The 27,696-nt window shown below is 38.1% G+C and overlaps 1 protein-coding gene across 1 annotated transcript in view; it reads left to right on the top strand.

The window, feature by feature from the left end:
• Positions 1–15,245, top strand: part of FAR2 (fatty acyl-CoA reductase 2) — a 51,487-nt gene extending 36,242 nt beyond the window's left edge. Inside the window, exons 6-11 of the mRNA XM_065887185.1 lie at positions 192–310; positions 1,852–1,919; positions 4,557–4,728; positions 9,452–9,581; positions 12,243–12,370; positions 13,271–15,245. Coding sequence (XP_065743257.1) covers positions 192–310; positions 1,852–1,919; positions 4,557–4,728; positions 9,452–9,581; positions 12,243–12,370; positions 13,271–13,433 — 780 coding nt within the window. The 3' untranslated portion in view covers positions 13,434–15,245. The remainder of the gene's footprint in view (positions 1–191; positions 311–1,851; positions 1,920–4,556; positions 4,729–9,451; positions 9,582–12,242; positions 12,371–13,270) is intronic.
• Positions 15,246–27,696: the final 12,451 nt, after the last annotated feature.

Below are 27,696 nucleotides of genomic sequence, written 5' to 3'. Positions count from 1 at the left end.
GTGGTCCAGTGGTTAAGAATCCACCTTTCAATGCAGGGGATGAGGGTTCGAGCCCTGGTCGGGAAACTAAGATACTACATGATGTGGGGCAACTAAGCCCGCACTCTAAAGCCCACGTGCCGCGACTAAGACCTGATGCAGCCAAATAAATAAATTTTAAAAATATATTTTATGTCCTTTTACCTGTGCAGGCTGGGAAGGGGTTTCTTCGGTCCATAAGAGCTACTCCGATGGCTGTGGCAGATTTAATTCCAGCAGATATAGTCGTCAATCTCACCTTGGCTGTAGGATGGTACACGGCAGTTCACAGGTGTGGATGCATAAGCTGGCTTTTAAAGAATTGATGAGAAGGAGGGTGACTGTGTTAGGCACCTTTTCAAAATACATGCATTTTGGGACTTCCCTGGTGGTGCAGTGGTTAAGAATCCACCTTCCAATTCAGGGGACACGGGTTCGAGCCCTGATGCGGGAAGATCCCACATGCCAGGGAGCAACGAAGCCCATGTGCCACAACTACTGAGCCTGAGCTCTAGAGCTCGCAAGCCACAACTACTGAGCCCGCGAGCCACAATTACTGAAGCCTGCACGCCTAGAGCCCGTGCTCCGCAGCAAGAGAAGTCACCGCAATGAGAAGCCCGCGCACTGAAATGAAGAGTAGCTCCCACTTGCTGCAACTAGAGAAAGCCCTCACGCAGCAACTAAGACCCAACGCAGCCAATAAATAAATAAATAAATTTATTTAAATAAATAAATATATATATATATGCATTTTATTGTGGAAGACCCCAAATGTGAGAGGGTGTCCATTTCAATCTTTCACAGTTCCAATTATGCCATCATATATGCATTAAGTTGTTTTATAAATACTGGTTAGTACTTGGTTGATCATAAAGTAATAAATTTTTCAAATCATTTAACCATCTAATTCTTGATAACTGAAAAGCTTTTCTTTCTATTCAGTAATCTAAAATACAGCTTCCTTTTTTTTTTTTTTTTTTTTTTTTTTTTTTTGTGGTACGCGGGCCTCTCACTGCTGTGGCCTCTCCCGACGCGGAGCACAGGCTCCGGACGCGCAGGCTCAGCGGCCATGGCTCACGGGCCTAGCCGCTCCGCGGCATGTGGGATCCTCCCGGACCCGTGCACAAACCCGTGTCCCCTGCATCAGCAGGTGGACTCCCAACCACTGCGCCACCAGGGAAGCCCTACAGCTTCCTTTCTTAAGGCAAAGGAGATAAAAGTGGATGAAATGAGAGCATATTTTTTTAAACTCCTCAGTTCCTAATAAATGCCAAAAGTTCAGATCACCGTGTGTGTAGCGGGGAAGGGGGGAGGGGTGGGAGGGGTTGGGGGGGGTGGGAGGGATTTTCTAGTACAAGGAAAAAAATAATAGGTTGTTTGTATATTTAGCTTTGTTATAAAAGGTAAACAAAGTTAATTTTTATTAATTATTGCAAATTAGATATTTAGATGTTTCCAATCCAACAGAGCTTCACTGGATTTAGGAAAAAACATGGCCCATATTTTTGCCCAATAAAGATGTCAAGAAGCTAGAAACATGATCTGCTTTCTCATCGTCATGCTACCTCCATTTGCTCCATAAATATGTCAACCTATTGGGATTTTTTCCTTGTACATATGTACACACACACACACACACACACACTCTTGCACTTTTCCTAGTCTTCTTCTATTTTGCTTATTAACCCAAAGAAGGAACAAAAGATGGAAGCGTTGCGTAGGGTGCCTTAGTCATGGGAATTATTGAAAAAACCTTGTTTAAATGTTATTTTCCCTTATCTTTCTTTCATTAGTTCTCCATTTTGTTGTATTTATCTAAATTTTGTTTTCCAGACCTAAGTCAACATTGATCTACCACTGTACGTCTGGCAACCTCAATCCCTGTAATTGGGGCAAAATGGGTAAGTGCCTATAATGATGTACCTATATAACTATGAGAGTCTGCTCACTCATGATTAGGGTCTGCCACAGGGGAAAAAAAAGACAAAGTGTGTCATGGAGCTGAGAGTCTAATGGGGGAAAAGACAAAACATAGGTAAAGAGATAAAAATAATTGCAAATTGTAAATGTGTAAGAGTTAATTAGGATATACTGTGGTATACCAAAAAAAGGGGCCAGTGGGATAGCTGCAAGATTGTAAGCAATAAGGGGTCCATTGGCTATAGACATTTAAAAAATAAATAAAGCCAAGTAAAAGTCAGCAATTATAAGCAATGCCAGTGATAAAATACTCCTCTTGCTGAGCCACTGCTCTCATGAACACAGTCCTCATACCCTGGCCACATCGCTGAGAATGTGACATAATCAATGGCCAAGTAGATTTAGAAAAGTCCAATAATGTTAACTCGTGTTATTGAGTCAGTGATACTCTTTATTAATTTATGCTGTCAGCCATAGTGTAACCTTGAATGTATCCTGTTGAATTGAATTAATTCTTCAACCTAACCAATCTTGTACTCTCCTTTGTCAGTTTCAAAGTTGATTTTCTTGCAAATATTTGAAACTTTTAGATCATCTAATTGTTTAGCTACTAGATGTTGAAAAAAATCAAATGTGCTTAACTTGTTAGAATCTGGTTTCCAATTCTGAGCACTCTGCTCTGCTATTCTAGTTGCAAAGTTATTACTTCAGTAAAAGTAAAATGAAATTATCTACTACCATCAAAGTTCTTTAGGTAATATATCCAGGTATTTAGCTAAATAATTCTGACAATATTTGGAAATAAAAATAAATCTCCTCTACCTCAGTAACAGAATTAAGATATCACTATAAAAAGAGGCATTAATAGAAGCAACCAAGATACTTAAACTTTTCTTTTTTAAAAAAACAGCTCTTTTTTTAAAAAAAATTATTTATTTTGGCTGCGTTGGGTCTTCGTTGCTGTGCGTGGGCTTTCTCTAGTTGCGGCGAGCATGGGCTATTCTTCATTGCAGTATGCAGGCTTCTCATTGGGTGGCTTCTTTTGTTGCAGAGCACAGGCTCTAGGCGCGCAGGCTTCAGTAGTTGTGGCACGCAGTCTCAGTAGTTGTGGCGCACGGGCTTAGTTACTCCGCGGCATGTGGGATCTTCGTGGACCAGGGCTCGAACTCATGTCCCCTGCATTGGCAGGCGGATTCTTAGCCACTGCGCCACCAGGGAAGTCCCCAAGACACTTAAACTCTTAAATAAAAAGATGCTACATGTAAAATCCATTCCTGAGCTTCAAAATAGTCTTCTTCAGTGCTGAAAATGTTTACTATCTACTTTGTGGAATAATAATATTTGAAAGTGATCTTAAAAATAATCTAGGGCTTCCCTGGTGGCGCAGTGATTGGGAGTCCGTCTGCCGATGCAGGGGACGCGGGTTCGTGCACCAGTCCGGGAGGATCCCACATGCCGCGGAGCGGCTGGGCCTGTGAGCCATGGCTGCTGAGCCTGCGCGTCCGGAGCCTGGGTTCCACAACGGGAGAGGCAACAACAGTGAGGCCCGCATACCGCAAAAATAATAATAATAATAATCTAGTGTGCTCACTTTATTTGACACACAAGGCCCAGAGAGAGTTAATGATTTATTCAGTTCATATGGGGAGCTGGAGCCTGATGTAGAAGTATTGATAGAAGACAGGTCTCCTGAACGTGTAATGACCACCCACTAGGGATTCCTAAAAGTTAATATGAATCCCTCTGGGAGGAAAAGACCCAGGAATCAGATAATATTTTCTGTATAGGGTATATATTTTTCATACAGATTTCTAGGTAGTATCTTTTATGGGACAGTAATCATATTATCATAATAACTGATAGCTTCAGCATAACTGAGTAATGAACTTAGGCGTATTCTTTGAAAATTCTACATAAAATCAAAATTGAATTCAAATGAATGAATACCTTTTGAAAAGACATATTGGATTTACAAATATACACTAAAAGCTTTAAACTAGGTTTTATATAAGTAATACTTTTTTTAAAAGATTACTATTTTAAAATACTCTGGAGACAAGAGTAAAACAATTGAGTCTGACATATTCCAGAGCAGTAGGAATACCAAAGAAGTAAAAGACTGGTATTTAAAGTGAACCAACACAAAGGAGTCCTGCTTTTCTATTCTCTCTTTTACTTAAATCTTTATAAAAGTTTAAGTAAAATGTCAAGAAACTTTCCTGATTTTCCTGCAAGTAAATGATCCAACCAAGGAAATAACACCCCTAGGCTCTGTCTTGGGCTTTAGAATAGATTAGATAACCTTGAAATTGAATGATGGATTTAAGTTTTTCTGAACAATACTTCACTGTATTGACTAAAACTATTTTCCCAATAAGTTGTTTTAGGGTAAAGATTTCAAGAGGACCAAATTCTTAACCTATTCAAATTGTTTGATTTTGCAGGTGACCACTTGCCCGGCATAAAAATCTTAATATTATTCTCAGAAATTGATTCGTGACTCTACACAACAAATCCTTATTATTTATTGTTTTGACCCATTGCAAATGCCATCCACCACAGTGGGTTTACATGCTCCTAGACTTAGCACTTATTCTGGGTTTTTTTTTCCCCCCCAGGGATCCAAGTCTTGGCAACCTTTGAAAAAATCCCACTTGAGAGAGCTTTCAGGAGGCCAAAGGCTGACTTCACAACCAACAACGTCACAACCCAGTACTGGAATGCAGTCAGCCACCGGGCCCCTGCCATTATCTATGACTTCTATCTGCGGCTCACGGGAAGGAAGCCCAGGTGAGAAGCTGAGACAATAGCTTTAGGAGTGTCTCTGCGTGGAAGTTTAGGGCCCCAAGTCCTTAGCCCTCCCGTCACCTGGGGATGAAAGGTGACAACTGAATCACATATATTTATGATTTTGTATATATAAGGGGACAACCAAAGCAGTAGTAGTGAAAAACCTACCTTAGAGATCCTTTATCATAATAAATGAAGTTGTATGTTAAGGAACTTGCTTGATGAATTCAGCAGGTAATCATTCACCTACAAAGAAAAACAACTGAGATTCTGTGTCTGGGAGTTTCTAAATTGTTAGATGATCTTAAAATATACAATGGTGACAGCCTCACATACACACAGGGGATGGTGCGTGATGATCTCATTTTCATTCTCACAACATCCCAAGGAGGATATTCTCATCATCCCAATTTTACAAATGAGGAAATGGAAGCTAAAGGAAGAATTTTAAGTAGTCTCAAAGGAAGTGACAGAGAAAAGATCTGGAGAAACCAGAACTGGATGAGTGAAGAGAGTGGAGGGAACAAGGTCGAATGAAAGTATGTTGATGATGAGGCAGCTCTGTCACCTTCCAGCTGTGTGACCTAGGACATGTCCGTTCATACCCCTGTCTCGCCTGAATAATACTATATGTGTCATCATTATCATAACTACCAAAGGCAAATCCCTGCCATCAAGCCTCAGAAGCATGATGTTAACTCCTTTTAAAGGAAGAAGTCTCTCTCAGCGTGTTTTATTTCCATCCTTATTAACAGAGCAAATGACTGAAACTTAGGCAATGTAGAGTTTATCCAAATTTTCAGAGACCTTGCTTAGTGTTCATAACTCAATTGTCAGTTTCTTCCTGAGCAAGGTGAAAAAGGGGATACTGTATCTGTGGGAAAATATTTGTATGAGGGGTTTATTAAATAAAGATGGGAAAAGAAGGAAAACCAAACATTCCTGGCAGAAACGCTAAAGCTTTTCAAATATATCAGAGTTAGAAGAAGACCTGGTTGAAGAGCAAAGTTAAGTACAAAAGGAAAACACAGGAGGAAGGAGCCCAATAAAAATATTTATATATGGTTGTAAATGTAATCGTCTATGTATTTATAACCATATACAGTGTTGCTTTGAGGTAAGTGTATGTATAAATCTCTGTGTATGTATAAAGCAATCCTACATACTTTTAACTTTTTCACTTACGTTCCATGAAAATCTAAGTCATTCTGCTAGTGCTGTCTTTTTCCCCTGCTATTACAAACATTGGGGCAACAAACATGCTTTTTTTCTAGAATGTACCTCTAGATCTGGGGTGGAGGCTGAGGGGTGGGATTGCTAGACTGGAGAGTATATGGATTTTATGACTACCACCAGGTTGCCTTAAAGGAAGGCTCTGTCAATTTACACCCCCACAACAGCAAGTGAGAGTACAAGTCTGTTCTTTCCCACTCTCATTAATACTTGGCAAAAATCAATATTTTGAATTGTCAAACTAATGACAAGGAATAGCATCTCTTTGTCACTTTGAGTTGCATTTTCCTTGATTGCTGGCGGGGCTGGGCTTTCATTTGTGTATTGGACTTTCGTGTTTTCTCTGGTATGAGTTGCTTGCTTCTATTTCTCGCCTATTTTTTTAATTTTTCTTTTTTTATTGAAGTATAGTTGATTTACAGTGTTTCAGGTATACAGCAAAGTGATTCAAATATACATATATGCATATATACACATGTACATATATATATTCTTTTTCAGGTCCTTGTTGTTTATCTATTATATATATAGTAGTGTATGTCTGTTAATCCCAAATTTTAAATTTATTCCTCCCCACTTTTCCCCTTTGGTAACCATAAGTTTGTTTTTTATGTGTGTGAGTTTATTTCTGTTCTGTATAAGTTCATTTGTATCATTTTTCTTTAGATTCCACATATAAGTTATATGACATTTGTCTTTGTCTGACTTCACTTAATACGATAATCTCTAGGTCCACCCATGTTGCTACAAATGGCATTATTTCATTCCTTTTTATGGCTGAGTAATACTCCTATTTTTCTATTGGGTTGTACTTATTAATTTATGGAAGCTCTGTGTGTGTGTGTGTGTGTGTGTGTGTAAATACATATTTCATGTATTTACTTGAAGTCAGTTCCTTATATTGTAGTTCTAATTATGAAGCTTTTTAATACAAGGGAAGCTATAAATAATGCAGGTCTTAAGAGCATGGAGTTTGGAGTCAGACTCACATATTTAAATCCTGGCTTCACCAATTTATCCATATGAGCCCTAAATCACTTAACTTCTCTAACCCCTAACTTGTAAAAAGGGGATTGTAATCATACCTATTTCATAGGGTTTGACATAGAGTGCATAGAATATAGTAATCACTATTATTACCAAAGAAGTTTAGGGACTTCCCTGGTGGCGCAGTGGTTAAGAATCCGCCTGCCAATGCAGGGGACATGGGTTCGAGCCCTGGTCTGGGAAGATCCCACATGCCGCGGAGCAACTAAGCCCGTGTGCCACAACTACTGAGCCTGTGCTCTAGAGCCCGCAGGCCACAACTACTGAGCCCATGTGCCACAACGACTGAAGCCCACGTGCCTAGAGCCCTGCTCCACAACAAAGAGAAGCCACCGCAACGAGATGCCCGTGCACTGCAACGAAGAGTAGCCCCCACTCTCCGCAACTAGAGAAAGCCCACACAGCAACAAAGACCCACCACAGCCACACACACACACAAAATAAAAAAATAAAAAAAATAAAAAAAAGTTTAAACATTTTATGAGATAAAATGAATCACTTTCCCTTTATAGCTTTTGCATTGTACACATTGAGAAGATCTTTACTACATGAGAGTAATAAATATATCCTTTCTTTCTAAAAAAATACTATTATGCTGATATAGTCCTGTATATACAATGTTACACCACTGTATATATAATATACAATATTATATATACAATGTATATATATTATATATACTATATAATCATTGTGCAATGATTCTTTTTAAAAATTAAATCTATTGAAATCATATCAATTACGTCAGGGTTGTAGAATGGATAAAGATTGCCTTAGTCTGTTTGGGCTGCTATAACAGAATATCATAGACTAGGTGGCTTATAAACAATAGAAATTTGGGAGTTCCCTGTTGGCCTAGTAGCTAGAATTCCAGGCTTTCACTGCAATGGCTGGGGTTCAATCCCTGGTCAGGGAACTGAGATCCTGCAAAAAATAGAAATTTATTTCCTCACAGTACTGGAGACTAAGAAGTCTAAAATCAAGATGCTGGTAGATCTGGCATCTGCTGAGGGCCCACTTCCTGGTTCCTAGACAGCCATGTTCTCTGTGGCCTCACATGCTGGCAGGGCCAAGGAGATTTCTGGGGTCCCTTTTATAAGGGCATTACCCATCTGCCAAAGACTCCTTCTCCAAATGCTATCACTATTAGGAGGACTAGGTTTCAACAGATGAATTGTGGGAGGATATAAATATTCAGTCTACAGCCCAGATATTAGATAAAAATAGTAAATGGAACCCTATTATTATGCTTGTATTGATTCTACCTCCTTGCCTAAGAATTTCCCATGATACCATGAGAGAAGTACCTCATGATTCATCAGGGATACGGGCAGTAGGATTTGACCGGAAAAAAGACCAAATTCCCCAAATAGCATCATAAGTCTTTATGAGGTCAACTATAGTAATAACTATTACCAAGATTAGCCTAACTGATTAAGATAAAAATCGAGTGTTCTATAGGCCAAAGGTGATCTGTAACCAGAAAATCTAGACTTGAGCATTAGCCATGTGACCTTGAACCTATTAATCCATCTGTAAAATGAAGATAAACAGTATTGACCCTGACTAACTCACAGAACCATACTGTGAGGATCAAATAAGAAAGAATACAAAAGTTTTTTTACAAATTGTTATAAAGTTGGGAAGTTCAAACAGCAGGTCCTGACCATGGGGTTAGAAGATGTGATCCATCTCAAGCAATGGGATACAGGGGGTGAGTTTACAGAGGCTTTTTGAAGTCCGTCAAAACTGAGTTGGAATTTTGGCTTTGACACATTATATTATCACAGCCACTTAATCTTTCATAAGTTTACTTTACATAAAAATGCAGATAAATACCAACCTAACAGGGATGTTATGGGAATTAGTGGAAATAATATTTTTAAAAAATATCAGCACTACGCCTGAGTAAATTATTAACAAATAAACTATTTTCCCCTTAAATCTCCATTACAGTTAATAACTGTTTTTGGTTCATCGGACGCTAATACAGTCACCACTTCTGCCTAGAAGTTATATAATAAGACCTCGAATCAATTAGTTTTTTTAAAAAAATCCAAGAACGTACAATAAAAAAGAGAAATGTTTTCTTATTGTCTACCTCAGAATTCAAAGAATGAACAGTATGTCATCAGGGATGGATACCTGGCTAGGCTTTTAAAATATTTGCAACTCTTGAGAAAGAGATGGTAGAAAAGAGGGAAAGAAGTTTAGTGGTATTAAAATGCCTGATAGAACAAGCACCTTTAGATTCATCCCCTTCCCTTCATTCGACAGAGTGTTAACATGGAAGGGGGAAAAAATAAGAGTTTTAATGTGGAATTTGAAAACGTGGGAAGAAATAATTTTTTCAAACATAATTTGTCATATATCCCTAGAGAGTAGCAGGGAAGCAGCCATCTGTGGTGCACTGATACTCGCTCCTATGTGATCTTTACCTCAGGATGACAAAACTCATGAATCGGCTTTTAAGAACCCTTTCCATGCTGGAGTATTTCATCAACCGGAGTTGGGAATGGAGCACATACAATACAGAAATGCTGATGTCCAAGCTGAGTCCTGAAGACCAAAGAGTGAGTACAGCACTGACAACCAACAGGAAAACCTTACCCATTCAGAATTTAGAATTATTTGACCTGGAGAGCTGATGAATAAAGGATGTTTTTGTTATACACACAGAATTTTTTTTTCTTTTTTGGCTAAGAAAATCAGAGAATGCTATCAACACAGTTGCAGGAAGCAAGTTTAATGTAGGTAAGAGATCCAGGTTCTTAGCCTTTGGCTGGCTTCTCACTGCTGTTCTGCAGTCAGGTCTCATACACTTTGTTTCAATCCTTTGTTCAACTTCCATAGCTGTTCAACAAATCCTCAGTACCTCTATCTTTCCCCCCTAACCTCCAAAACATATGACTTCAATGAAAAATAATAATTTTACTGGCCAGGAGCTCTCTCATCACTGTTCTTGTCAAATCAAAATTGTTCTGCATCTCCAAAGCTACAGTTCCTTCCTTGTTATCTTTTTAGATAAGCTAACCCTTCCACCTCTGCATTCTAGCCCAGCTAAGACCACCCGCCATCAGCATTGCCCTCTCTCTAGCATTGTCAGTCTTCCTCCCTATAATGATTTCTCTTTGACAATTCAGACGTTTATTTCTCAAGATAGGCCTTCACTTTAGTTGCTTAGGATCAGTGCCACTTATTTCTATATATTAGCTTCTTAGCAGTCACAAATGTTTTCCTGAAATTCACAAATATAGAAATCTTCTGTACTTTGTACATGTCCCTAGCTTCATATTCTCAGTCATTTATTCCTTGAGCATATCCTTAGTTTTTAATTAAGCTTTAAAGATTTCACTCTCTTGACATTTTCCACTAAAATTTTTTTAAAAGAAAGAAAAGATAAATTTCTTGATTTATCTTGTGCTTGCCAGCATGTAGAAGAAACCAAGTCATGCATAGAGAAGAAACCAAGTCATGCTGAGAAGTAAATGTTAGATGGCTAGCTAGCCTCACCTGCTAGCTCGTACATACCAGCCTCGTAGAGCATTATTCAAATCCAAGTGCTAAAATTACTTCCCACCATGGAAACTAAGGGTTACTTGCAGTCAGAAACGATGTTAAATATACCAGTTGAGATTTAGATGGATATTTTAACTGAAATCATTGCTGTGAACCTCTAAAATGGACATGAAATAGAGCTTTTTTTTTTTTTCAGAAATGTTTACATGCCTGTATAGACAAAATTCTTCTTCACCTGTGTTTAAAATGCATGGATCAAACCAGATTATTTTTTAAACCCCCTCAGGCTATTAGAAATTATTTTTAAAATTAGCATCAAATGTTAAATAGGCTTATCTTTATTGCATTTTCTCCATGGAATTTACCCATCTAAATAATTCAAAAGGTAATAACTTAGAGTTTCATTTTTGACATTTTACAAATATTTTTACCTAAAATAACTAAAAATTTTGTGAAAAACAGAATCAAAACTGCAGTGGATTTAACATATGCTTTCCAATATCTTAGCAAAAGTAATAGTCCTGAATACTTGGATATAATTGCCAAACTCTGGTGTGGCTCAGAATTCAGTTTCATTTGCCACATGGAATGAGGATTCCAAACTAGGGTTTCACTGAAATCTAACTTAGAAATATGAAATAGCATAAAAATAAAAGCCTCTGTTTATATAGATGAATAAGTACCGTTTAGTGATACTGTGGAAAATAAACAAATCCAAACAAAGTGATACAGAATTACTTTTGGAAAGCAATTCAGCTTTTGGACAAGTCTGTGAAACTCTGGAACTCGTTAATTTCATCTGCCTTCTTTGTTAATACTCCAATTTATTTCACAAAGATTTGGGATAACGTGCAATAAATACATGTAATAAAAGAACAAAACAGAAATCAAACCAGGAAAAATATGTACTAAAATAGGAAATCAAGAGTAAGAATGGAAAAACAGAACATTCATATGCAGTCTACGAGATCCTACTAAGTCATTGCAATTAAGCAGGAAATTTGTCTTAAGATTTCTGGTGGCAAAGTGAAAAGAAAATATAGTTTCATGGCATTCTTTGTCTAAGAAAAGAAAATACACTAGTGTTCTAAGAGAAGCAAAGCTTTTCTTACCTCTCTGAATGTTTCTGAAGGGCTTTGTTTTATGGCACACTAAGAAACATAATGGATAACATCTCAAAATCAAAGATAGAATATAAATTCTGCTAAGTTAGTCCTTAAAGCTTTGATTTAAGTCTTTGGTTTAAACTTAAGTCCAAAGTTTTCCTTAATCAGCATAATGAAGTAGTGATATTTCAGGAAAGGGTGCTAGGGCAAGGGAACAACACCAAAATTTAAGAATAATGAAAAGAAAAAGACATATATAATTTGTTTTGGTCCCTAACATATTTATTCTCTTTAAAAAAATAATTAATCCTTATTTACTTGAAATGAAATTAATCTTCACCAGACTAATACCAGTTCCTTTAAATTTCCAAGACTTCCTAAAGGTCAAATATTTGTGCTTGATCCATGTTTAAATATTCATATATAAATGGTAATCCATATTGTTACTGCCTTTAAAATAACAGCTCAAATCATCTCGTTTGGAGGGGTACAACCTAAATCTTCCAAACTGAATGTCACTCATTTAGGTAAAAGAAACTTCATCAAATGAACAAAGTGATCGTCCAGCAGTGCAATTCTGACAATCCATAATCTCTTCTTGCCTTTCAGGTATTCAACTTCGATGTGCGCCAGTTGAATTGGTTGGAATACATTGAAAATTATGTTTTAGGAGTTAAGAAGTACTTATTGAAAGAGGATATGGCTGGGATCCCAGAAGCAAAGCAACACTTAAAAAGGTAAATATAATCGGTCAGTTAATATTTACTGAGCACTTACCATGTGTACCTGATTTTATACCAGACATGAAATATGCGCGGGGGAGGAGAGGAATTAATTTTTTTTTGAGCCTTTGTACTATATACCCTGTAATATACTGTTTCATTTAGACTTTACCACATCCCTGTGAGGCAGGTATTATTTCTGTTATCCCATTTTTATCAAAGAGCTATTTAAGCTCAAAGAAGGTAAGTGGGCAAGTCGCACATGGTAAGTGCAGGAGCCAGATATGAACCCAAGTTTGTTTCTTCTACCAACATCCTGTCATAATGTGGTATAGAGAAAGAATACCCAACAGGCAGGAAACCTGATTGTGCTATTTAACATGGGCAAATCAGTTAACCACTCTTCAAGACCTTTGACTGCCTGAAATTTCTTTCAATAATTAATCCCTAAGGGACAAAGAATTATAGTAATCTGACATAATTCTGGTAGAAGCGAAGGGTTTTTAATGCAGAGATGATAAGTATGGGAAAAGTAATTGCAAACCGAGAGGAACGTTGCATAGCAAGAACTTTAGAACTTACCCTCTAGTGAACAAGAACCAGGGAAGGTTTTTGATACATAGTAATATGATCAAAGTATATTTAAGAAAGATTATGTTAGCCATGTTTATAAGACAGGTTAAAGCAGGTATGAGAAAGGGAAACTAGTCAGGGGAATACTACAGAAATGATTACTCAGAAGGCATGTGGTGGAAATGAGAGATATCAAAATCAAAAGGCCATCAGGTAAGTGCCACATACCTAAGCACTTAGTTATTTGCTGGTCATAGCCAGGAAAAAATACATTTATGCTTCAAATAACATAGTTGGGTATTTGGTACTGTTTTGACTTTGGTTATATATGTCTGTTTCCAGGCTCCGAAATATTCACTACCTCTTTAATACCGCCCTCTTCCTCATCGCCTGGCGCCTTCTCATTGCAAGATCTCAGGTGGCTCGGAATGTGTGGTTCTTCATCGTGAGCTTTTGTTACAAATTCCTCTCCTACTTTAGGGCGTCCAGCACACTCAAGGTCTGAGAACATTTGGCGATCTCCTTTTGTTTGGAACCTCTCAGATACCTCTAAAACAGCAACTGTGGTTCTCAAGATTAGGTAGTAACAAATATGTCCAAGTCATTACCTGTCAAATGTGCTGTCATGTATTCATCCTTATTTCTTAACTATACATTTTTATTTCAGTGAGAGAAGGAAAGTCATATCCTAGCCTATAATCATACATATGTTAGGAAAACATTGTTTCCTAACACTCTATTCTATGCTCTTGAATATAAAACACCAAAGTACACCCATCTTCCCATAGTTAGCTTTTTCCTCCTTGAGAGGACTAATTTCAACTCAATAAACATGGAAGAATACATGGTAGAAGCTGAGCTATGCTAAAGAAAGGCAGTTCTAACCTTTGAACCATTCTAGTGTACTTAGTATAAAGGTTTAAAATCAAGGTAAGTAGAGGAAGGAAGGTCTCAACATCTTCACAAATGCTGTTAGAGAAATAATTCTCCACCGAGGTTTCTGCTTTCTTTTTGTGTTATACCATGGAGTCCTGGTTGAGGGCTGGGGGGAATTAGAAAAGTGGGTTCACATTTAACATTTTCCTTAACTATGCCCACTTCTGAAACCTAAAAACCACCAAGAGGTGTAAATAATTATGTATAAAGTGAAGGCTCAAGCGTATTTTCATTGGGACTGTTTATTATGCTTTTAAGTAAAAATTAGTTCCCGTAATTTGAATTTGACCTCTATTATTTCTAAATCTTTTGAATCACCAGTTTTCCTGATAACCTCCTAAGGGTTTCCCTCTTCTTCATTAAAGTCTCCAAATCCTTTATATTTAAGTTTATATTGCTCAGGCCTCGATTAGAGATTAGAGTGACTAATGTTAGAGGAAGGTCCTAGGCTAGAATCATGTAAAAACCCATTCCCCTGATCTTTGCCATTGAGGAAAGCAAAATTTCAAATACAATTTTAAATGCCAGTTTTAGCTTTCTCTGTAAGTGGGGAAGTTTACTCTTTCACCAGGATTTGCTAGTATCTTCATCACTCCAGTTGCAGAGTTACCTGTAGAATGTGCAGCAGAAGAGGACAGACTTCATTAAGTGACTCTAAGTTTAGAGAACAGGTGTTGTTTTGTTTAGAAATATTTTATGTATAATGCAAATGAGTAAAAAACTAATCTCAAAATCCTATATTAATAATATAACTGTTATCCCAACTTTCCTCATATTTGAGAGACGAGTGCACGTTGGATTGCAGCATCTCGTGTTAAAAACATGGACTATGATTCAAATACAGTACCTGGGGCCTAAGCAACTAAAAAGAATCACAACTACTTGAAAATTACATGAGCATAAGATGTTAACGACAGTTATATTTATGCTCACTTTCTGAGATAACTGGTTAATACTCAGAAAGGCACACTAGGTGGCCAAAGTATACTAGGGCCATGAGGATGACTTCTAGCCCAATATTACTTGAGACTTTTCTGAACCTCATAAAGGGCATTTGGTGGGGACGCTTCTGGGCAGTGTCTTTCCCAATCTCATCTAAGTTCTGGGAACTACTTCCCAGGGCAGACAACCCAGTTCTGAAACAAAGTACCTGGATATCTTCAGTTTGAGATGTCTGTATGACATGTTTGAGTTACATTGATTAAGATACAAACTGTAGATAATGATAAAAATGAAATCAAGATACAATTCAATGAAATTGGACAAAACATAATAGTTCTAAGAATTTACTATCTTTTGATTATGTTTCACCAATTCAATAAATTCCACTGATCAAGTATTCACATTCTGACTTGATTAAATGAAAATTTGAATTAAAAAATGGTTTCCTCTCTTCTAGTGTTTGACTACTGCAGTTGATCTCCCACCTCCTCCCTAGAAAAATGATATAATCTAAATAAACTACCAGTTGAATATAAATTAACATACCCAAAACGATTCATTTTTTTCAGACACCATTAATAGGGTTACATTTACATGTTGAAGCATGTTCTACCCGTGACGTTAGAGAAATGACATGAATGAAGTTCTCTTGTGATGATTAAGCAGTAAAAGTAGGTATCTGCATGAAAGAAAATCTCTAGTTATTTTACATCAAGACCAAGTGAAACTAATTTGAGCGCCTAATATATACACTCCGATGAGAAAGAACCTTCTACTTTTGGGAAGAAGGGGACAGTGAGGACAAAGAAAAGCTTATGTTTAAAAAGAAGTTTTGGTAATCCCTATATTCTGCACCCATAAGATATATGATACAGTAACAAACATAACAAGAGTTGAAGACAGTCACCACCCGAGGCAATTAATACTAGAAAAGGTTGAGGCAGATGAGCACACAAACCAGAAAAACATTTCTCATAATTTTATACTAACCTAACGTCATCTCCAGTTAACAGCTCACTTTAATAAACTGATTTAGAATCTCAAGGTAAATAGACTGATCTGAGAAGGGACTAATACCCACATAGTGTGTTATCTCACAGTGAACATAACAATTAAAGTACGTCAGCCTAAAGCTTCCAAAAACATCAATAATTTTTAAAGTTCATGTGAATCACATGTAAATTTCCACACAGCTATTTTTCTCTGTAACTGCAAATCTAATAATTATATTCTAGGAACATAAGCAATTGCCTAGAGTAAAAAGTAATGACTGTCCCATGTGCCCACAGAGATATGGAAAAATGCTCACTGCCTAGATTACTTTTAAAAAACATTTTTAAAAATTACACAATAGGGGGGGACCTTGAAGATGGCGGAAGAGTAAGACGCGGAGATCGCCTTCCTCCCCACGGATACACCAGAAATACATCCACACGTGGAACAACTCCTACAGAACTCCTACTGAAGGCTGGCAGAAGACCTCAGACCTCCCAAAAGGCAAGAAACTCCCCACGTACCTGGGTAGGGCAAAAGAAAAAACAGAGACAAAAGAATAAGGACGGCACCTGCACCAGTGGGAGGGAGCTGTGAAGGAGGAAAAGTTTCCACACACTAGGAAGCCCCTCCGCGGGCGGAGACTGCGGGAGGCAGAGGGGGGAGTTTCGGGACCGCGGAGCAGTGCACAGCGAAGGGTGCGGAGGGCAAAGCGGGGAGATTCCTGCACAGACGATCGGTGCCGACCAGCACTCACCAACCCGAGAGGCTTGTCTGCTCACCCGCCGGGGCGGGCGGGGCTGCGAGCTGAGGCTCGGGTTTTGGTTTTGGACGGAGCTCAGGGAGAGGACTGGGGTTGGCGGCTTGAACATAGCCTGAAGGGGTTAGTGCACCACGACTAGCCGGGAGGGAGTTCGGGGAAAAGCCTGCACCGGCCGAAGAGGCAAGAGACTTTTTCTTCCCTCTTTGTCTCCTGGTGCGCGAGGAGAGGGGTTTAAGAGCGCTGCTTAAAGGAACTCCAGAGACGGGCGCGAGCCGCGGCTAAAAGCGCGAACCCCAGAGACGGGCGCGAGCCGCGGCTGAGGGCGCGAGCCCCCGAGACGGGCGCGAGCCGCGGCTAAAACCGCGGACCCCAGAGACGGGCGGGAGACGCTAAGCCTGCTGCTGCCGCCACCAAGGGGCCTGTGTGCGAGCACAGGTCACTCTCCACACCCCTCTTCCGCGGAGCCTGTGCAGCCCGCCACTGCCAGGTTCCCGGGATCCAGGGACAACTTCCCCGGGACAGCGCACGGCGGGCCTCAGGCTGGTGCAACGTCACGCCGGCCTCTGCCGCAACGTCACGCCGCCTCTGCCGCCGCAGGCCTGCCCCGCACGCAGTGCCCCTCCTTCCCCCATCCCCCAACCCCCGGCCTGAGTGAGCCGGAGGCCCCGAATCAGCGGCTCCTTTAACCCCGTCCTGTCTGAGCGAAAAAACAGACGCCCTCCAGCGACCTACACGCAGAGGCAGGGCCAAATCCAAAGCTGAGCTCCTGTGAGCTGTGAGAACAAAGAAGAGAAAGGGAAATCTCTCCCAGCAGCCACAGAAGCAGCGGATTAAAGCTCCACAATCAACTTGATATACCCTGCATCTGTGGAATACCTGAATAGACAAGGAATGATCCCAAATTGAAGAGGTGGAATTTAGGAGCGAGATCTATGATTTTTTTCCCTTTTCCTCTTTTTGTGAATGTGTACGTGTATGCTTCTGTGTGAGATCTTGCCTGTATACTCTTGCTTCCACCATTTGTCCTAGGGCTCTATCCGTCCATGACTTTTTTTTAAAAATTCTTTTTCTTAATAATTAAGTTTAATTGTAATAACTTTATTATACTTTACCTTCGTTCTTTCTTTCTTTCCTTCCTTCCTTCCCTCCTTTAGACAACGAATCACCCCAAATTGAGGAGGTGGTCTCAGGGAGCAGGATTTATGATTTTTCCCCCTTTACCTCTTTTTGTGAAGGTGTATGTGTATGCTTCTGTGTAAGATTTTCTCTGTATAGCTTTGCTTCCAACATTGGTCCTAAGGCTCTATCCGTCCCTTTTTTTTCTAAATATTTTTTAATTCAATAACTATATTATACTTTATTTTATTTTTACTGTATCATCTTTCTTTCTGTCTTTTTTCCTTCTTTCCCTCCTTCCTTCCTTCCTTCCTCCCTCCCTCCCTCCCTCCCTCCTTTCTTTCCTTCTTTGCTTCTTCCTTCCTTCCTTTCCTCCTTTCCTTCTTTCTTTACTCATACTTCTACTAATTCTCCCTACTTTTTCTCCCTTTTATTCTGAGCTGTGTGGATGAAAGGCTCTTGGTGCTCCAGCCAGGAGTCAGGGCTCTGCCTCTGAGGTAGGAGAGCCAACTTCAGGACACTGGTCAACAAGAGACCTCCCAGCTCCACATAATATTAAACGGTGGAAATCTCCCAGAGACCTCCATCTTAACACCAGCACCCAGCTTCACTCAACGACCAGCAAGCCACAGTGCTGGACAACCTATGCCAAACAACTAGCAAAACAGGAACACAACCCCACCCATTAGCAGAGAGGCTGCCTAAAATCATAATAAGGCCACAGACACCCCAAAACACACCACCAGACGTGAACCTGCCCACTAGAGAGACAAGATCCAGCCTCATCCAGCACAACACAGGCACTAGTCCCCTCCACCAGGAAGCCTACACAACCCACTGAAACAACCTTAGCCACTGGAGACAGACATCAAAAACAACGGGAAATACGAACCTGCAGCCTGCAAAAAGGAGACCCCAAACACAGTAAGATAAGCAAAATGAGAAGACAGAAAAACACACAGCAGATGAAGGAGCAAGATAAAAACCCACCAGACCTAACAAATGAAGAGGAAATAGGCAATCTACCTGAAAAAGAATTCAGAATAATGATAGTAAGGATGATCCGAAATCTTGGAAGTAGAATGGACAAAATGCAAGAAACAGTTAACAAGGACCTACAAGAACTAAAGATGAAACAAGCAACGATGAACAATGCAATAAATGAAATTAAAATCACTCTAGATAGGATCAATAGCAGAATAACTGAGGCAGAAGAACGGATAAGTGACCTGGAAGATAAAGTAGTGGAAATAACTACTGCAGAGCAGAATAAAGAAAAAAGAATGAAAAGAACTGAGGACAGTCTCAGAGACCTCTGGGACAACATGAAACGCACCAACATTCGAATTATAGGGGTTCCAGAAGAAGAAGAAAGAAAGAAAGGGACTGAGAAAATATTTGAAGAGATTATAGTTGAAAACTTCCCTAATATGGGAAAGGAAATAGTTAATCAAGTCCAGGAAGCACAGAGGGTCCCATACAGGATAAATACAAGGAGAAACACGCCAAGACACATATTAATCAAACTGTCAAAAATTAAATACAAAGAAAGCATATTAAAAGCAGCAAGGGAAAAACAACAAATAACACACAAGGGAATCCCCATAAGGTTAACAGCTGATCTCTCAGCAGAAACCCTACAAGCCAGAAGGGAGTGGCAGGACATACTGAAAGTGATGAAGGAGAATAGCCTGCAACCAAGACTACTCTACCCAGCAAGGATCTCATTCACATTTGATGGACAAATTAAAACCTTTACAGACAAGCAAAAGCTGAGAGAGTTCAGCACCACCAAACCAGCTTTACAACAAATGCTAAAGGAACTTCTCTAGACACGAAACACAAGAGAAGGAAATGACCTATAGTAGCGAACCCAAAACAATATATAAAATGGAAATAGGAACATACATATCGATAATTACCTTAAATGTAAATGGACTAAATGCTCCCACCAAGAGACACAGATTGGCTGAATGGATACAAAAACAAGACCCTTATATATGCTGTCTACAAGAGACCCACTTCAGAACTAGAGACACATACAGACTGAAAGTAAGGGGATGGAAAAAGATATTTCATGCAAATGGAAACCAAAAGAAAGCTGGAGTAGCAATTCTCATATCAGACAAAATAGACTTTAAAATAAGGACTATTAAAAGGGACAAAGAAGGACACTACATAATGATCAAGGGATCGATCCAAGAAGAAGATATAACAATTGTAAATATTTATGCACCCAACATAGGAGCACCTCAATACATAAGGCAAATACTAACAACCATAAAAGGGGAAATCAACAGTAACACATTCATAGTAGGGGACTTTAACACCCCACTTTCACCCATGGACAGATCATCCAAAATGAAAATAAATAAGGAAACACAAGCTTTAAATGATACATTAAACAAGATGGACTTAATTGATATTTATAGGACACTCCATCCAAAAACAACAGAATACACATTTTTCTCAAGTGCTCATGGAACATTCTCCAGGATAGATCATATCTTGGGTCACAAATCAAGCCTTGGTAAATTTAAGAAAACTGAAATTGTTTCAAGTATCTTTTCCGACCACAACGCCATGAGACTAGATATCAATTACAGGAAAAGATCTGTAAAAAATACAAACACATGGAGGCTAAACAATACACTACTTAATAATGAAGTGATCACTGAAGAAATCAAAGAGGAAATAAAAAAATACCTAGAAACAAATGACAATGGAGACACAACGACCCAAAACCTATGGGATGCAGCAAAAGCAGTTCTAAGGGGGAAGTTTATAGCAATACAAGCCCACCTTAAGAAGCAGGAAACATCTCGAATAAACAACCTAACCTTGCACCTCAAGCAATTAGAGAAAGAAGAACAAAATAACCCCAAAGCTAGCAGAAGGAAAGAAATCATAAAAATCAGATCAGAAATAAATGAAAAAGAAATGAAGGAAACAATAGCAAAGATCAATAAAACTAAAAGCTGGTTCTTTGAGAAGATAAACAAAATAGATAAACCACTAGCCAGACTCATCAAGAAAAAAAGGGAGAAGACTCAAATCAATAGAATTAGAAATGAAAAAGGAGAAGTAACAACTGACACTGCAGAAATAAAAAAAATCATGAGAGATTACTACAAGCAACTCTATGCCAATAAAATGGACAATCTGGAAGAAATGGACAAATTCTTAGAAATGCACAACCTGCCAAGACTGAATCAGGAAGAAATAGAAAATATGAACAGACCAATCACAAGCACTGAAATTGAAACTGTGATTAAAAACCTTCCAACAAACAAAAGCCCAGGACCAGATGGCTTCACAGGTGAATTCTATCAAAAGTTTAGAGAAGAGCTAACACCTATCCTTCTCAAACTCTTCCAAAATATAGCAGAGGGAGGAACACTCCCAAATTCCTTCTACGAAGCCACCATCACCTTGATACCAAAACCAGACAAGGATATCACAAAGAAAGAAAACTACAGTCCAATATCACTGATGAACATAGATGCAAAAATCCTCAACAAAATACTAGCAAACAGAATCCAACAGCACATTAAAAGGATCATACACCATGATCAAGTGGGGTTTATTTCAGGAATGCAAGGATTCTTCAATATACGCAAATCTATCAATGTGATAAACCATATTAACAAATTGAAGGAGAAAAACCATATGATCATCTCAATAGATGCAGAGAAAGCTTTCGACAAAATTCAACACCCATTTATGATAAAAACCCTCCAGAAAGTAGGCATAGAGGGAACTTTCCTAAACATAATAAAAGCCATATATGACAAGCCCACAGCAAACATCATCCTCAATGGTGAAAAACTGAAAGCATTTCCACTAAGATCAGGAACAAGACAAGGTTGCCCACTCTCACCACTCTTATTCAACATAGTTTTGGAAGTTTTAGCCACAGCAATCAGAGAAGAAAAGGAAATAAAAGGAATCCAAATCGGAAAAGAAGAAGTAAAGCTGTCACTGTTTGCAGATGACATGATACTATACACAGAGAATCCTAAAGATGCTACCAGAAAACTACTAGAGCTAATCAATGAATTTGGTAAAGTAGCAGGATACAAAATTAATGCACAGAAATCTCTGGCATTCCTATATACTAATGATGAAAAATCTGAAAGTGAAATCAAGAAAACACTCCCATTTACCATTGCAACAAAAAGAATAAAATATCTAGGAATAAACCTACCTAAGGATACGAAAGACCTGTATGCAGAAAATTATAAGACACTGATGAAAGAAATTAAAGATGATACAAATAGATGGAGAGATATACCATGTTCTTGGATGGGAAGAATCAACATTGTGAAAATGACTCTACTACCCAAAGCAATCTACAGATTCAATGCAATCCCTATCAAACTACCACTGGCATTTTTCACAGAACTAGAACAAAAAATTTCGCAATTTGTATGGAAACACAAAAGACCCCGAATAGCCAAAGCAATCTTGAGAACGAAAAAAGGAGCTGGAGGAATCAGGCTCCCTGACTTCAGACTATACTACAAAGCAACAGTAATCAAGATAGTATGGTACTGGCACAAAAACAGAAAGATAGATCAGTGGAACAGGATAGAAAGCCCAGAAATAAACCCACACACATATGGACACCTTATCTTTGATAAAGGAGGCAGGAATGTACAGTGGAGAAAGGACAGTCTCTTCAATAAGTGGTGCTGGGAAAACTGGACAGGTACATGTAAAAGTATGAGATTAGATCACTCCCTGACACCATACACAAAAATAAGCTCAAAATGGATTAAAGACCTAAATGTAAGGCCAGAAACTATCAAACTCTTAAAGGAAAACATAGGAAGAACACTCTATGACATAAATCACAGCAAGATGCTTTCTGACCCACCTCCTAGAGTAATGGAAATAAAAACAAAAATAAACAAATGGGACCTAATGAAACTTCAAAGCTTTTGCACAGCAAAGGAAACCATAACCAAGACCAAAAGACAACCCTCAGAATGGGAGAAAACATTTGCAAATGAAGCAACTGACAAAGGATTAATCTCTAAAATTTACAAGCAGCTCATGCAGCTCAATAACAAAAAAACAAACAACCCCATCCAAAAATGGGCAGAAGACCTAAATAGACATTTCTCCAAAGAAGATATACAGAATGCCAACAAACACATGAAAGAATGCTCAACATCATTAATCATTAGAGAAATGCAAATCAAAACTACAATGAGATATCATCTCACACCAGTCAGAATGGCCATCATCAAAAAATCTAGAAACAATAAATGCTGGAGAGGGTGTGGAGAAAAGGGGACACTCTTGCACTGCTGGTGGGAATGTGAATTGGTTCAGCCACTGTGGAGAACAGTATGGAGGTTCCTTAAAAAACTACAAATAGAATTACCATATGACCCAGCAATCCCACTACTTGGCATATACCCTGAGAAAACCAAAATTCAAAAAGAGTCATGTACCAAAATGTTCATTGCAGCTCTATTTACAATAGCCAGGACATGGAAACAACCTAAGCGCCCATCATCGGATGAATGGATAAAGAAGATGTGGCACATATACACAATGGAATATTACTCAGCCTTAAAAAGAAATGAAATTGAGCTATTTGTAATGAGATGGATAGACCTAGAGTCTGTCATACAGAGTGAAGTAAGTCAGAAAGAAAAAGACAAATACCGTATGCTAACACATATATATGGAATTTAAGGGAAAAAAATGTCATGAAGAACCTAGGGGTAAGATAGGAATAAAGACGCAGACCTACTGGAGAACGGACTTGAGGATATGGGGAGGGGGAAGGGTGAGTTTTGACAGGGCGAGAGAGAGTCATGGACATATACACACTAACAAACGTAGTAAGGTAGATAGCTGGGGGGAAGCAGCCGCAAGGCACAGGGATATTAGCTCGGTGCTTTGTGACAGCCTGGAAGGGTGGGATGGGGAGAGTGGGAGGGAGGGAGACGCAAGAGGGAAGACATATGGGATCATATGTATATGTATAGCTGATTCACTTTGTTATAAAGCAGAAACTAACACACCATTGTAAAGCAATTATACCCCAATAAAGATGTTTAAAAAAAAAAAAAATTACACAATAGGGCTTCCTTGGTGGCGCAGTGGTTAAGAATCCACCTGCCAATGCAGGGGACACGGGTTCAAGCCCTGGTCCGAGAAGATCCCACATGCCACGAAGCAACTAAGCCCGTGCGCCACAACTACTGAGCCTGCACTCCAGAGCCCACAAGCCACAACTACTGAAGCCCAGGCGCCTAGAGCCCGTGCTCCGCAACAAGAGAAGCCACCGCAATGAGAAGCCCTCACACGGCAACGAAGAGTAGCCCCTGCTCACTGCAACTAGAGAAAGCCCGCGTGCAGCAACGAAGACCCAAGACAGCCAAAAATAAATAAACTAAAATATATTTTTTAATTACAAAATAAAAATAGAAATTGCTGGTTTTAGGGATGTAACTGGCTTGAAAGACAGGAATGCCCTGTGAGGTGTAGATACAATTATGACAAAGGATATGTAACTGAAATTGAGTTTTAATAGCTAGAAACAGCTCTCTTAACACACAGGTGAACATTTTATGTGTGTCCCTACTTTATTTGAAATAGCAGTTCCAAGCTGGAACTGTGAATCGGTTGGGGAGATGTGGGGTTGGGGAACTTTCATCAATCCTAGAAAAATATCTTAAAGAAATTAAAGGTAAGTATAATACAAGAAATCACCAAATTGACTTGCATAGTTGCTTGGAAACAGAATTTACAAAATATTCATTACATAATTATATGCCGTGTTGCTGAAGGTCTGCTTTAGTATGTAGCTTTCATCAATGTACACTTTCCCTCCACACCTTCTCATTCTGAGTTTTACCTTAAAATCATTACACAAATAGCATAAATGAGTTACGATGTTTGGAAGAATTTTTCATCTAATTTCTTTTCATAAATATCCAGTACAACTTGGAGTTGCTGAAACAAAACTATTAAATGTTTTGCTGATTATAATCTGCTTACAGCTTTATAAACTTTAGTCAACTGCTCAATTTTCATCACTCGTCCATTCATAACACGAAAAATACAGAATGAATCCAATCTCATACAGCAATTTAGCTCCATCTGAAGCAAAGGAAATGTAACTGAGTGATAAAGATTGCTGTAGTTTTCCTAGAAGGAAAAAGAAAAATATGAGGAACTGAGCCTTATTTAGGGGTACATGATCGTAAAGGGACAAAGAAGTTGTACAATTTATTTTATTTAGAGTCCAAATGTTCAGGATTGAGACACTAAATGAGTCTTTTATGGTTTTTTTCTCTTAAAACACAATAAAAAAAACTACAAGAAAACCAAAAAATCCAAGGCAGTTTGTTTCCTACTCTTAAAATAATGATAAGTGATACTGTCACTAAAATATTTCAAAAGGGCTGAGGGGGGGGGGGGGACTACAATAAAGAAATTACTTGGATATTACTCCAGACATCATATCATAAGGTAGTGAACAAATTGATCTATTTGGATAGTGCTGACAAAAGATGACTCACTTTGAAGGTTTGCTATAGCTCCAAACAGAAAGGAACTTAAGTACTAGGTTAAAGGGCATGATGAGATTTTAAAGATCCTAAGGGTCATGTTTAAGTAATTTTTGAACATTCAAAATTATGCATCTCGAACTGAAGTTTAAGATTCAAAATTTTAAATTTTGAAGCAAGGGGGTTGCATATAAGTTTATTTTGTTACTTGAATTACTAACCTAAGACATAAAAAGACAATGCATAACATGTCTACTTATACCATTAAAAAATTAGGAGATCTTAGTCATTCCTTTATGAATTCCAAAGTTAGTATTAAAGATTGTAAACTTTGTCTGCATTAGTAAATTATTTATTATAAAAATTCAGTGCTTTATATCATAAAATGTATACGAGAAAAGTGTAGTATTAATCACCTAAGTTGAGAATTAGAAATAATTTTGTATTTCTCATATTGAGTTAAGCTTTTACCAGGAGGTAGTCTGAGGTGTACAAATACTGTAGCAGAGAATTCTTCACCTAAACGTTTCATCTCCTTTTATAGGCCAGTATATGCAAACACAGTTTAAAAAAAACACATTTCACATAATTTGAGATCTCAACTCTTAAAAATATTTAGGATGGAATATATACATAGATATTATGAATGCCCTAATAAAGAGAACTGAGTAATAAAGTTGGGTATCCTACTGGAGGCACCCCAGGCACACACCAAGGCTACATAATAGGCCAGTACAGCGTTCTCTGCAATGGAAAAGAAACACTTGGTGAGGTCAAAAACTCCTAATAAATCCTAACATGCAAGTACACTTCATCATTCATCATACAAAGGGCTGGTCAGAATCTTAATACTTTGATTGCCCCAAATCTGACCCTATTTGAGGATTTTCAGGTGGAAACCTTTCTTAACTTTTAAAATGGAAATCAATGGCAAAGTAGGATTTTGCTTCAGAGAAATTCCTTTTATAGTCAGTTTTAATGGGACAGATTAATTCCATTAAAATTTTAATATGGTATTTGGAAAACATGGAAACAATTAAAAATCATATATAAGTACGAGAATAATTTTTTAAATCCTTCTTAAAGATACTTAACTGTCATAATCCTAACTGAAAGAAAATAATTCTAAATCAATATTTTTCCTCCTATTAAAAAAAAAACCCTGAAACTTAATTGAACTTTCTGACAAGCAGATTCACAGAACCGACATTCAGTCTAAAACAGCTAAAATTTTAATTCTAATGAAAATTCCTTTTCCTAGTCTACCTTCATTGGAAATAATATCTGAAGAAAAGAAATGAGAAATACGGAGACGACCATTCATTATTTGGAATCTTCCGAATTCAAAAACCTTTCAAAGCATGTTTGTTACCTGTATTAATCAGTTAATTTCTGCAGATAATAATCTGCAAAATACCATTCCACATAAGCTTGAATGAAAAGTAGTTTTATCAGTATTTCTCCTTCTCTCCATTACATTATCTGCCCCAACTGTTTGACTTTTCTTTTACCTTTTAAAAGAATGCAATTTGAAAAACTCTAACTTGTGATGGCCTGTTCTCTAAAAACCACCATTTAAAATCTTGTCTTGTAGTCTTGGCCTTGTTACTTACCTGGAATTTTGTCTCCCCATTTCCCTAAATGACTTAAACCATGAAGACTGGTTGATGATTCCTCTACTATCATTAAGTATTACAAAAGGAAAAATGATATTGGCACACATATTCCAAATTTAGTTTTTAACAGCACCTGAGTGATATACCCCTCTCATTATTTTCAATCTTTTATAGTGTATAAATTTAAAATCAATCCTTAAATAGTAAGAAAGCTAGACCAACACAATCTAATACAAAATCAATCACATTCAGGACATTCTGAATGCAAATACTTCTTTCATAATACAGTTTTACAGTTTAACGGACATTGTTTAATATTACGATCTCTCAGATCTGACATTATCTTGTCTTACTTAAATATTTGCTTCTATTTTATTTAAAGTTACCCTGTTGCCCACTCACCACAACACACACAAAATATGCTACTTATCCTCTTAATCTTTTACAGACTGGTAATTTTCATCATTAGTAGTTGATCTTTTTATTACTCACCCCCTGTTCCCAAAGTATACCAATAATAAGGATCAGATTAGGAAACTTAGCATTTTTTTTAAACATGTGCTTTCTTCTCCCTGTATAAGTGCCCACTATATAATTTGTGAATGATACCTCTGTTACATATTATAGCATCTATGTACCTGCCCCTGTAAGAATTCACCTTAGTCTTTCACGACCCTGCCCTGATCAGAAAAATCAATCGCCGGAGTTTAAAGAAAAGCAGTAACCGTCCTAAGACTGAATTATTGGATAAATGGTCTTGTCGTTATGGCTTAACAGTAATATGGCTATAACACAGGGGCCCCTCCCTCTCTTCCTTTATTAACAATGTGACCTGACCACACTTTTTAAAGTCTAGACTAGTTTTCCACA

Source organism: Phocoena phocoena, chromosome 11, assembly GCF_963924675.1.
Source record: "Phocoena phocoena chromosome 11, mPhoPho1.1, whole genome shotgun sequence".
NCBI classification, from domain to species: Eukaryota; Metazoa; Chordata; class Mammalia; order Artiodactyla; family Phocoenidae; genus Phocoena; species Phocoena phocoena.
Note: the sequence above shows the minus strand (reverse complement) of the source record. Positions and strands in the feature narration are given on the sequence as shown.